The sequence below is a fragment of the Urtica dioica genome, chromosome 7 (genome assembly GCF_054948205.1).
Source record: "Urtica dioica subsp. dioica isolate 48M chromosome 7, U.dioica_male_clone48M_v1_H2, whole genome shotgun sequence".
NCBI classification, from domain to species: domain Eukaryota; kingdom Viridiplantae; phylum Streptophyta; class Magnoliopsida; order Rosales; family Urticaceae; genus Urtica; species Urtica dioica.
In genome coordinates, this window is record NC_142762.1 from 39,931,460 (window position 1) to 39,945,329 (window position 13,870).

At 33.4% G+C, this 13,870-nt stretch overlaps 2 protein-coding genes across 2 annotated transcripts; one reads left to right on the plus strand and one right to left on the minus strand.

The window, feature by feature from the left end:
• Positions 1-170: 170 nt before the first annotated feature.
• LOC149391519 (uncharacterized) lies at positions 171-2,993 on the minus strand. Its single transcript, XM_089619213.1, has 3 exons — positions 2,706-2,993; positions 1,627-1,858; positions 171-863 (listed from the first exon to the last, which is right to left on the minus strand). Exons 1-3 carry the CDS (start codon positions 2,892-2,894, stop codon positions 502-504), a joined length of 783 nt encoding a protein of 260 aa, XP_089475339.1. The 5' UTR covers positions 2,895-2,993; the 3' UTR covers positions 171-501.
• Positions 2,994-7,471: 4,478 nt separating this feature from the next.
• On the plus strand, positions 7,472-9,108 carry LOC149391520 (Rieske (2Fe-2S) domain-containing protein). The gene is made up of 3 exons (XM_089618672.1): positions 7,472-7,904; positions 8,192-8,452; positions 8,715-9,108. Exons 1-3 carry the CDS (start codon positions 7,542-7,544, stop codon positions 8,901-8,903), a joined length of 813 nt encoding a protein of 270 aa, XP_089474798.1. The 5' UTR covers positions 7,472-7,541; the 3' UTR covers positions 8,904-9,108.
• Positions 9,109-13,870: the final 4,762 nt, after the last annotated feature.

Here is a 13,870-nt window from a genome sequence, read left to right on the forward strand (position 1 = left end):
ATGATATTATTTCATGATATTTTATTTTACGAAGATGAATCTATAGCAGTGGTACTACAAGATCTCTAGTAATGTAACATCACAATTTTCGCATTTATTGCGGTTGTTAACTTTTTATTATTATTATTATTAGTATCGGCCATAAAACTGTTCTTATTGGAGCTAGTGGCGGGTATAGCTGCCTGATAAGGATATGATATGAGTATGACCTGAGCATATTCTTTACTAAAATATTCCTTCATCCATACCCCTCTTACATTATGCGAATAAAATAGAAATAATTCGTTTCCACACATCCCGTGCTATGAAATTTTTGTGGTCGTAAAACTCTTAATTTCTAAAAAAAAAAAAAAATTGAGGGCCCTGAAAACATTACACTCCATTATTATTATTATTTTCTTTCACTTCAACATCATTGCAAACTGGTCTTACTATCTTCACTCGCATGAAAACAAAACTCATCAACCCGCCAAAACTTGAAGGTTTTCTTAAACCCTATAGCTACGTAGCCACAACAGCGATTTGGGAGTATGGCCTCAAGTCATCGGAGGTGTCGGTCAAAGTCAACGCGGATGAGTTGGCGGACCATTTCATGAGCATGAAACTGGTCTTACGCCACGGTCCCATGTGGATTCTCCGCTCCTTCAGCGACGCCTTAGCGGCCTCGCAAACCAGTCTCACCACCGTCTGGAGATATTCCGGTTTTCCGACGTAATATTCCGGCAGATCCGATACCAGCTTCCGGTACTCCTTGCACGCCTTTGCTATCTCGAACTGGTCCCGAAACTCCACTTCCACCACGAACGCGATCCGCTTCTTGCGGTTCATCGTGTTCCCGATCAGCTCTATGTACTCGTGTGACCCTGTAATAATAAATGAGCACTAATGTTATTGGGGTATATGTATTAGGTTTGGAATAATGTAGGAAACAAATGATAATTTTTTTTTTTTTTTTTTTTTGCTTAGGTGTAGTTTGGATTGAAGCTAAATACTCAATTACTGGATTCGTAAAATAGTTAGAAGTCTACAATTAGTGAGATAGTTAAAATTTGCGTATTAAATTTCGGTAATATTTTTTAGCTTAATGATTAATTTTTTTGAAAATGATGAACTACTTATATTTATTGTCATAAAATATAGTTCGTGTCAATATATATATATATATATATATATATATATATATATATATATATATATATTGACAATGACATAGATATAAATCAGTTGTCGCTATTAAAATTTGTTAATATAATTATATTCCTTAGAAATCTAGCGAAAATGGAGTCCAAGCAAATTTACTCACGTGGGGGATATAAGCTTATTTGTATTTATATGTTAATTTACCATAAACATAGTAATTAATTGATCATCTCTCATAAATAAATTGTTCAAAAAAAAATTCATAAATTGATTTTAAGCTCATCTAGATTTTAATTTAAACATATCCAATAAATAAATTTGTTTCTTTTAACCCTTAAAAAATTTATCTTGACATCTAGCCCCTCTAATTTTTTTTAAACTTAAAATTTTCATTATACAGATAGTTGAATCCGTGTTAAAAAAAGTTCCCATATGATTTTGGTTTAAATGCATTATTTTTAAATTATGTTATCAAATCACCACTACCTCTTGGAAAATTTTTGGTGTCCTTCCATTTGGAAGTGCATAAAGTGGCCGTGATTCCTTTGTCGCGAAGCCTATCGACGACTTGTTGCCTTAAGCAGTGGTTACACCCATCGCTCTTAGGCTTTGAACATTGGCAGCCATTAATGAGTGTGCTCTCTCTCGCTGCGTCTATTGTTCGACTCACCTCTTTCCTCATCTTTGATCCCATTGAACTATATCTCTCTAAAACTTCCTGTTACAAGATTATATACATGCCCATTTAATTATAATCAGATCCACGTGGATTGTTTTACTTGTTTTCCAAGAAAGCAATCTTCTTACACTTGAATTTCCTAGCTAATTACAAATAAATACCATTGAATTTCCTCATTAATGATTATTTGTGGTTTTTAAGTTGGGACGGTTTTTTTTTTTTTTTTTACTTTAAAAAAAATTGTATACATTTCTTTGATCGATCTGTCTGTAATTAGGTCAATTGAGGATATTTACAAAATAATAATAATTTAATGGCGTACGTTATTTTGTACCCGGTGTTGAGAGTGACATGATGAATTTTGTCCGATGCTCTAAAAATAAATTACAGGCCATATAACAGAACACATGGCATAGTTATGAACCTGTTATTTGTTTGCTGGCATTTGTAGTGGTACGCAGGAAAATAAAATAAAAAGTTGCTATATGTGTTGCTGTTTAGATTGGTAAGCATGTCTAAATATTTGTTGACCACTTATTTGACTTAAATATCTCCACTAAATAATCGTTGCCAAAAAAGTTAAAAATGTTAAGACCCTTGCTATTATTAGAAAACGTCCTATGATCCTAAATAATCTTCGTCGAACAATAAGCGATTGTTCATCATATGTTCATCGAAGTAAAATCAATCTTATATTTTCAAACCCAGGGAATCATGTTCCTACATATTTTATAATTAAAAAATAAAAAAAGATATATCAAAATTTGGCTCAAACAAAACGTCCAATTTTTTTATTTTTTATTTTTTTTATATTTACTCAATTCAAACTTCGAAGAAAATATCATGATAAAACAAAAAAAGTTACAGCGAAAAATAATTTAATTACCTGAAGAAGCGAGTGCTGAGACTCCCAATAGATGGCTCTCTCTTCTGAGTCAATCAAATCCTCGTCATCGTCTTCTGATATTTGATCATATTCAACACCGTGAATGAATTCATCAGAATAGTTTTCATCGAAAAACACAGAAACTCTCTCTTCCAAACTGTTCATGGCCTCAAAACTAGTATCACTCATATCTTCTCTTCTTCAAGAATTATATGATCGATCAAGGCACACGAAATTGAGAAGAAGAGAGAAGGAAAAAAACGAGAGAGAGAGAGAGAGAGAGAGAGAGAGAGAGAGAGAGAGAGATAGATAGATAGATAGAGAGAGAGAGAGAGAGAGAGAGAGAGAGAATTGTTGTGGAGTGATGAGCTGCGAGACTAAATATATATAAGGGTTTTATATATATATATATATATATATATATATATATATATATATATATACAGGGTAGTGACACAAAAATATAGTATGCTAGAATAATGTAGCCGCTATTATGAGAAAGGTTTAGACAATTAATATGGAGAAATCGGGAATATGCAATTGGACTTGCATTTTGGTGAGGCAAAGACAAGGGTGCTGAGTCAACATCCTCATTCTTTTAGTGATTTTTTGAGGCGATTGATTAATGCATATTGCATGATTAATGTGATTAATTAAAAATTTCAAAGAAAATATGTGGTTTTTGCTCATTTTATTTTGTGGCGTGGAATTAAAGCTAATCTTTGATATGATTGTATTTGATCGATAGATGCATTTAATTTGTAATGGGCCGTGATTGTTCCTTTTCGATTTTTGAAATGTCTTTCTATTTTTCTTGTTCTTTGTTTATTTCTTTTCTGGAGTTTTTATTTTATTTTTTATTATGTGACTATATATACACTCTAGTTAGAAATGGATATTGTGTGAACGAAATTCCCTAGCACGATACAAATCTTTAGAAATATATTTCTAGAAATATACAAGTAATAAAATATCATAAGGTTTCTTCCATCAAGGATAAATTCCAGTTTCATGTCAAGAAATGGTGAAATTCTAAATAATAATAACAATAAAAACTATATGAAATGCAATGTTATTTTTGTTCGAATATTACCTTTTATGTTATTGGAAATCAATTGGACACGCAATAATTATATTAAGGTGTACAGCAATTTGAAAAAAAATAACTTTTTCCATTATGAACCGCAACATTATATCCATTATCCAAAATCGTTATACCACAATGTAATTCGACCGTGCTCGCGATATTAATAATGATAATAATAATAATAAAATGGCTAATGATGTACTTTAAACGTATCTATTTTTCTTTAAAATTAAGTAAGTAATCAAAAGCTTGATTAACCAAAAGGCAGTTTCATTACACATATAAATTAGCTCATTATATGTAATTCGCTGGCACTAACTATTGATTATACATCGTTTAGATAGCACCAAAATTTGATGAAAATAGTGGTATATTATATTATGTATTAATTATTATTATAAACAAGTCATTGGCTAGAAAGCGTACTTCGAATTGTTGATTTATCGCCAGAGATGGCTTAGAACCAATAGTGTCAAATAGAGATTTTTTCTTTCGAACATCTCTTTCGATTGTTAATACGATATGGTATGCTACAAGTGAATATTTGCGACAAGAAATACTTTTTATCTTTTGGGTTTGAGGTTGAATACTCTTATTAGCTAAAGGCTTTGACTTCTTTTCTTTTTAGCTAAAACGATTGGTTTCTGATCATTCTGTGTGGATCAAAATATCAGCCGAATATATCGTTGGAGTTGGATTTTCTTCATTCTCTCTTTCTTCCTCAAACTATCTTCGAATAGATTTTTTATTGGTGGCTCTAGTTACTACACATTTTGGTTCACACATTTACATATATACATATAACAATAGACCTTATTTTAGTAAGTTATTTTATGTGGATTCGGAAAAACAAAACATCAAGATATAGGATATTGATATGTATTATCCGCATCATGGATTTGAATCAGATACTCGATCCGAGCTCATGAGTGTGTATATAGTTGTTAATGAGGAAAAATGTATTATTGATCTCACAAAGAAAATTACAGAACTTGACACTCATTGTTTTCACATTTCGAGTTATATCTCACGCTGTAGATAAAATTCTGAAGATAGAAAATTAGATTTCAAGAATCGGGAAAATGTAAAAAAGATTCTTAATCTTGTGCTAGGATCTGTCTATATAACAAAACTAATGACAAAATAGCTAATTTGTTTAATTTAGATCTTAAGTATTGTTTTACTCATTTCTCTTCCCTAAACACATCAACGTTGTGTTAAAAACTAAAACAAATCTACGTTAACTACATACAAAAATCAGCATTTTATTTAAAATATATATATATATACACACACATCAACGTTGTGTTAAAAACTAAAACAAATCTACGTTAACTACATACAAAAATCAACATTTTATTTAAAATATATATATATATATATATATAAATATACTCTTTATCTAATCAAAAAAATTCATCCTGTTTTTTTTTTCTCTTTTTTTTTGGAAGTTATTTTGGAAATTTATTTTGTGGTCTATAATTATGCTGGCCAGCATATCAAATTATTCAGATAACGGTTTTAACATTTTTCTACCCATTTAACTGCTGCGGCGGGAATGCCTGTTATCCAACCCGCCGCTTCAAAAATCGGATAAACATATCTAAGTAATTAATAAATCCATTTTTTACATGGAATATTTAAACTTACATTACAAAGAAATTCTTTAAACTTTAAATAAAACTTTAAATAATGTAGACATATCACTATTTCGGGAGATAAAAACACATGCACTCACGAAGATAGTGTAATCCAAGTTAGATGCTTAGAGAAATTACGTATTTTCAAACACTTTATTTTTTATGATATGAATCTAGGTTAGTGTGTGCATTTTCTATCAAGTCATTAGTTCTGATAGATGCGTTTATTACGCGTAAAACTCCTATTTCTCGGACTAAAAACTAACGAGTCCTCAAGTGTTTTTGTGTGTTTATTGAGTGATTTTCAGGTTGAAGAGGTCAATTGGGTCTTGAGGAGGTTATTAGCGCATCATGTGACAACTTGGAGCGAAACAAGGAACACGACGTCCTCTTCTGCAGGATTCTGAGATTTTTAAATGATAATTTTGGATGATCCACTTCCAAAACTGGATAGAGCTCTCTCTTAGATTTTCAACGCATGTTTATTTGTAAAAATCGGACGTCGGAGCTAGGAGTTACGACCGTTTAAAAAACGGTGTGCATCGAGTAGGAAGCGCGCGGACAAAAATTTCTTCGTTTTCGCCTCCAGAGTCGTACGCGCGAACCACGCGAAGCCGAAAAAATGGATTGCGCGCCGCACGGTCCCAAAATCAGCATTTTCCAATGTTGCGTTTCAGAGCGAATTTTGGCCATTGGATCAAAATGAAATGTCCATATGGCTCCGAAAATAACCTCATTCAACCTTAAAAAGACCAATGCTTTCAGAAGAAGTCATGCATGGAGGGAGATTTTGTAGAATCTATCAAGAACACCTTTTCTTTGTCCTAGCTTTTCTTTAGATTTTCTAAAAAAATTTCAGACTTGTTCATACTTTGTGGCTCCAATTTGAAGAGAAGGAGAGAGCTGCAGAGTTCTACCATTGCTACAATCTAATCAAGTGTTCTATTCTCTAACTCGTACTATTTTTAATTCAAGTTTTTCATATGATCATGATGTCTCTTGATGTGTTGTTCTTGTGTTCATCTTTAAGTATTTTTTTATTGTCATAGTCATCAATATAAACTAGTCTCATGTATGGCTATGGTGTAGCGGGTTCAGTATGATATAGGATTCATGGTATTAGAATTGTAAGGTTGTTGTTTTTCTCATCACTTTTACTTAATCCACAACTATGCTTAATGCTTGTATGAATGTCATGAACTCATGCTTGTTTTATGTTCAACTCTAATGCTTGAGAACGATTAGGTTGTTGTGTTTTTGTGTGAGTTACTAGAATACATTCCTAGGCTAGATATAGCTAGGTTATTTTAGACTCGTGAGAATATTCTTGTTTTTAATGCTAGCCGTGCTTGTTAGGAGTTGAGATCAAGGGATGATATTTCGGTATCGGTATAGGTTGTTAGATGCTTGAGAAAGATCTATCAATTCTATTAAAGTGAGTATGAGTAGTGAAAGGTGTGAATCTCAATAGCTTGTTTCTTTTCTTAATTAAGAAAATCCAAGTTGTTTTGTGAACGCGTGAACCATAGTCCTCCCCTTTATTCATTAGAAATTTTGTGCATCTATTTGTTTAATTTTGTGACGTGTTAATAAAATTTTGTGACAACGATTCCATCAACGATATTTAGTTCTATATTAGCTTGTGATTATCGGATTCCTAATTTAGCTAATCCTCGAGGGATCGACTCGTTCTTACGATCTATTACTATTGCGATCACGTGCACTTGCGTGTGCGAGAAAATTCGTAACAACTTCAAGTCTCCATCTTTAAAATTCAAGAATAAAGGAAAATTATATTTAAAAAAAAAACAAAATGTTTACGGTATTTAGTTCGTGAACTTCGTGAAGTAAATAAGGTTTGATATATAAGTTGAGTTATTTAGAGAATTCTGTGTTCATTTAGTGGTAGATACTTAATTTCTCCTACAAAGATAGGCCTGAGACTTGGGTTAGAAGCCTGGGAGCAAAGGCCAGCCCAAATGGCAACTAAAATTCAAGTCCATTCATTGGTCGTTATCCAATTTCCCTTCTTCCCAACCTCTCTCTCTCTCTTAACCACTCACACTCTCTCTCTCTCTCTCTCTCATTGGCTCGCACTGATATCTTCCAATGGCGGCAATGGCAGCCACGTTCACCAGAGCCCCAGCGCTCCCCCGCAACCGCCTCCCCGCCGCCGCCCCACGCGCTCACCACAACCCCCGTTCCCACGCGCCGCTGCTCGGGAAGGCAGCGCCGGCGAGGCTGAGAATGGCGTGCAAGGCGGCGGAGACCGCGGCGGCGTTGGAGGGAGAGATGAGCTGGGTTCCGGTGGTTCCGGTGACGGCGCTGCCTCGGGGAGAGAGGAGAGTGATTCTACAGGACGGCGAGGCGATTCTGCTGCTTTGGTACAAAGACCAAGTCTACGCCATTGAGAACAGGTCTCCCGCTGAAGGAGCTTACTCCGAGGGCTTGCTCAACGCCAAGCTCACTCAGGTTAATTTGATCATCAACTTTCTAATTTTGTACCATTTTTTTTTTATCAATACCGAGAAAAAAAATTAGAATTCAGTGGATCTTATATTCCTTAATAAAGTTAGAGAGTTTCACAAACCTATGGGAAATATGTTTCAAATAAAATCTATTCTTTCTCTTCATAAAATTTTAATAAAAATTGACCTCCGTTTTTATCGATCCGAATATAGACCATTTTTTGACGCGGCCATTTTGTTTCAATAGTATATTATGGACGGAAATAAAAATTTGTTTTGATTTGATTTTAGGAGGGGTGTATAATTTGCCCGACGACGGAAAGCACGTTTGATCTTCGGACGGGAGAGATAAAGGAGTGGTACCCAAAAAATCCGGTTCTGCGAGTCCTCACGCCGCCTCTGAGGAATCTCTTCATCTTTCCCGTCAGAACCGACGATCAGAACATCTTCATCAGCCTCGGCGCTGGAATCACACGCAACGCCGCCGCCGAGATCGTTATCGGCGGCAAAACTCAGCCCGGCATGACTGCCTCAGACGTCAATGTTGACGAGGTACGCCTCAATTTTTATTTTAGTTTTTTTACTCTAAAAATTTACAAATTTGCTCCCCGAGATTATTTTTTTGCGTGTTAGACTTAATTTATATTCCTTTTGTAAATTTGTATACCATTTATGTCGTTAGAGTCGATGGTTATTTATCTAAAATTTATGATAAAACTTGAGTTTTTATATGGTTATATATATAGAGAGTCCATTTATATTTCTGTATAAGTTATATGTATGGTGTTTTACTTGAGATTATTTGTTTTCTCAGGTGAGGATGATTGTTGATGATAATCTCGAGGGCTTTGGCTTCTCGCCCAAGAATGAACTGATCAACGGGAAAGCCGCCATAATTGGATTCCTTTTGTTGCTTGATTTCGAGCTCTTGACAGGTAAAGGCATTCTCAAAGGCACGGGCTTCTTGGACTTCCTTTACGCTGCCTCAAACGGCTTCAACTAGAATTTAATTTAATTTTTTTTTTAATATTGTTTCGTTTCTTCCTAATTTTGGATACGATGTGTGTTTCTGTTGCATAGGACTTTGTATATTATTTGGTGGTTCACTTGTAATTTTTTTTTTTTTTTTTTTTTTTACCCCTCGTCAACCAACATGTACAATATAGAGTATATAGTTATATACAATTACCTGGAAAATTGTTGTTTTATTCGTGTGCGACATGTGTTCATCAGATCAATTATCTGTGTTTCTGCACTGAGTCTTATGTTCGATAACTTCAGAGTTAAAACATATTAAAATCCTGCAAAAACAACATTCGAAAATTAAGGTTGTGTATTTAGGTGTGCTTCTTGTCTTTTGTATTTTTATTTTTTCATAATTGAATAGAATTTGAATGATCGGATTTTCTTTATTACTGCCTAGGCATTTTAAAGCGCTGCACTCGCAGGCAAAGCCGGCTTAACTAAATCAGGAGCATGAGCAAGTTAAAAAAAAAAAAAAAAGGCCTAATTTTTTTTTTCAATCATCCTAAAAAAATTAAAATAATATTTATAAGATAGGATTATCACACTTGAAGCAAGTTTAAAAACAAGAGAAAAACAATAAATGAGATATTCTTAGAATTAAATAAGGTGTTCTTGGAATAAAAACAACTGTAGTATTATCAGAACTATTTTAAAAACGGTATATGGAGTAATACGTTTTTCAAAATTTTGAGGCTTTTTTTTTTGGAGGGGCCTATTGTTGCGATTTTTTACGCGCGCAAGTGCACGTGTCGCTCAAGTAATATAGTGAATTAAGTACGAGTGTCGATCCCACGAGGAACAAGCTTAATTAACAAACAAATCAACTAGCACGAATTGAACTAAAGATGAGATGGAAAGATGTCACAAATTATTGACAAGTTCTAACGCAAATAGATAGCAAAACACTCAAATAACAGTTATAAGCAGAAAGAGAGGCTAAGGACCAAGGCTTCACAGGTATATTCAACGGTTTGGATACACGAATTTCACGCACAATCAATAATCAACTCACTATTCTTTGCTAATCATACTCACAGAATAATATTGCTAAATCTCTCTCGAGCATCTAACAACCTATGTCAAAATTAGGAAAATCTTCTCTCGATCTCAATTCCTAACAAAAACATGCACTAGTGTTAAGAGTATTCACACGATTCTAAGGCAACCTAACTATCTCTAGCCTAGGCATGCATCATAGTAATTCAAACCAAAACATTAACAACCCAATCTTTCTCAAGCATCAAGTTGAAGTATAAAATCATGAACAAGGTAGCTAATCTCGATCAAGTATTAAAACGGATTTGAAATAAGCAAAGCAGTAGAGAATTGGAAATTGAACTTCAATATATTAAATCAAATCCATAACCGAATCCTAAACCCGCTACGCCATAGTCCTTAATGAAATTAGTTCATGGCGTAGCGAGAAAACAAAAAGAGAATGAGAGGATAGGAATAAGAAACCATAATTAAAAACTCAATTATGAATTAAAATACGGGAGTTCAAGAGTAAAGGAGAAGAAGAAAACTGTAATTGGCGCGAGGTTAAGAGTACTCAAACACTAAGTGTAAACAATAAAAAAAAAGTACTCAGATCCCTAAACAAGAGGTTAAGAGGTGTATTTATAGGCCTAGGTCGAAATCCTTGGGTTTCTCTTAATTTTCGGAGCAGACTGGGTAATTAAAATTGATCCAACGGCTCAGAACGACTTAAAATCCGCGTTTCCTCTTTTTGTCTCGGCGCACCTCGCGGCGCGCAGTGTACGAGTCGCGGCGCGAGGTTAACTTCTTCGGGACATCGCGTTCTGCGCCTCACGCTCTAGGATTTTCGGCGTCCAACTTTCTCTACCTCGCGGCGCGCGGTGTGAAGGTCGTGGCGCGAGGTAGACATCTCCACAACTACGCGGAACGCGCATGACGCTCGGAGCTCAACTGGTGCTTGATCTCCAGACCTCGCGGCGAGTGGTGAAGACCGCGCGGCGCAGGTTGCACATTTCCTTGACTTCTTCTTCATTTTTGACTCGTTTTCGATCCCGAACGCCTCACTTTGCACAGATTTGTCTAGAGTATCATAGAAATCCCATCTTGATCGAAAGCCTTCAAAACACACGAAAAACCTCAAAACTACTCAAGAACAAGCTCGGATTTAGTCGGGATGATAGGAGTTTTCTACGTACGACACGCACCTATCACCGCTCACAGGGAATGGTATGAAATATGAAAAATGTGTCCGAATTCAAAATCAATGCAGCTGCAGAGACACACTTCGCTAATTTAGTTCTAGTTAGATAATCTTCATTTGTTTACTTTTTTATGATAATGTTTCTACAGAAGAACTGTAATCTAAAATAATTTACTTTTTTTTTCAGCATTTTCATGCTTCTAATAGAGAAAATTACATATTTAGCATAAAACGTGCGTCACTTTCTATATATCACTCATATTTTCAAAATATTTCGTCAGTAATTGTTTTACTTTTCTCCGAAAAAAATACGATCTTGTGTTTCAAATCTGATTAGAAATTATTGAAATATGGTTAACAATTATTGAAATCAATCTGGTTAACAGTTATTGAATTTTGATTCAAAATATTGATATATTGAAATCTGATTAACAATTATTGAAATCTAGTTAACAACTATTGAAATATAGTTAACAATAATTGAAATATGTTCAGCAATTATTCAATCTAGTTAACATTTATCAAGGGTTAAATTAACACTTCAAAAATTAAACGATTATTTATGGAATATAAAAAATTAAGCGACTAATATTGAAAATTACGGAAAACGACTATTTGAGGCTGTTTCCACTATAATGTATTGCCTTTTGGTTTCAAATTAGACCAATACAATGATAATAGTTGGTAACGCCTATAACCTAATTTTTACAATAGAAAATAAAAATTTGAAAGAACTTTCAAGAGAAAATCAATATTTATTTATTGTATTTTGAAGTCAATGAAACTTTGAAGGAGAGCAAATGGAGAGTGTAAGAAAGGTGGAATGAAAGCTAGTTTTCACTTTTCAACTCAATTCTTAAAAAAATGAAAATCTCAATTTTATTTATACACTTTCCACAAATTTGTATTCCTATAAATTTTCTTCCGTTCAAAGTTCAAACACGCAAGAAAAATCCAACGACCTCTCAATTTGTTACCCCTCAAATTTTCCATGTACCACACGTTGTTCAGAACAAAAAATAAAAAGTTTTACAGTCAAATGAAGAAAAATAGCCCCTACCAAATGAACTCAACAATGACCAAGTTGTTGCCAGACTTCGTTATCCAAAAAAAAAAAAAAAAACCATATAAATTTGAATTCGTCAATAATATCACGGTCATAAATGTTTCAGAAAGTACCAATTATTTTTTCCTTGTCGACAATGAACGAGACTGCTTTCGATGCCAATTTTGTTAGAGACACGACACAATGTATCAATCAAAATTGACGGTGGAACCTTCTTGCAAATTATAAGTTGTTAGCTAAATACAATTTTAGAGATGTTCAAGAAAAGAAAATGATGAATTGTTAGCTAAATACAATTTTAGAGATGTTCAAGAAAAGAAAATGATGAAAAATTATTACCACTAATAACTTATAACTTGTAACTTTTAATCATTTTCATCTTTCCCTTTCATGCAAAAATATTCTTAGGTTATAATAATTCACATTTTTTCTCTTTTTTAAACTTAATTTTTATGCTCCGAACTCCCACAGTCTCTCATTTTGTCTCTCTTTTACCTTCAAATAGTCGATAATCACATTCAAAATATTTTCGAACTAAAAGTGTAAATATGTTCAAAATCATATTTCAGTAGATTATTTTTTGGAAAAATGACGTATATAAATCCTAAATTTAAGTATAATACTGCGTTTTGTACTTTTGATTTTCAGAAATGTCATATTTAATTGTACCTTCAATTTTATGAAATTGACGACATTATACTTAAGATTCATAAGGATGCGTCATTTATTTATTTTGTTGACTTTTCTTTCATTTTGACTAAATTGAAGAAAATATCAACAAAATAATACCATGAATTAGGAAGAATTGCGCTTTGTTTGACCGACTATGAATCAGTACTATTGAATTGGTACACAATCATCACGAGCACGGAATAAGAAGACGAGGAAGAAACAAAGTCATAACCGCGCTTGGAGCTTGTGGTTGTGAGAACCGGTCCAACAACATTTGACGCCACTGCTAGAGAAGCCGAATGCATGGAAGATCGTGGAGCACACATAGTTCTTATAATCATAATTAGTTTTTAGTTAGCGTCAGTTTGAAACTCGAAAAATGAGAGAAAAAAATGAAAATTGGAAGAAAAATGAAAATGATTGGGAGAATATATGGAAAAATGATTTTTTTTTTTTTTTTTTTTTTTTTTTGTAATGATTAGAAGTGGAGCATACATTTTAGTGTTGAATTAATGAGTCTAGCGCTATTTCGATAATATTGAAATCTCTATGATATGATTTAGGCTATTTATTTAGTTAATTAATTTATAGTTTAACCAGAATTTTCAAAGAGGTTGGCCAAAATAGCTAGAATTTTAAAAAGAGGTTGGCCAAACTAGCTGCAAATCCGCCTATATTGTTTTTTACTTGCACCCCTCATTAAATAATTCATCATTTGGATATAAGAGCACAAAAATTATAAAAATTAAAGTCAACATGACCTATGTGTACATACTGTTTTACTTTACCGTTTTAAATGTGTCGTTTTTGACTCATATTATTAATTATTATTTTTGCGTCGTCGTCACTTTTGTTTGTAGAATTTACCTGGCATGTGATAAATAAATAATGAATAAAAAAAAAAAAACAAAGTTGTTTGTAGAATTTACCGGGCAAGTGATAAAGAAATAATGAATAAAAAACAAAGAAAGTGGACACTAGTTAAAAACGCACTTTAATCACACGATAAAACATTGCCAAGTTGCTT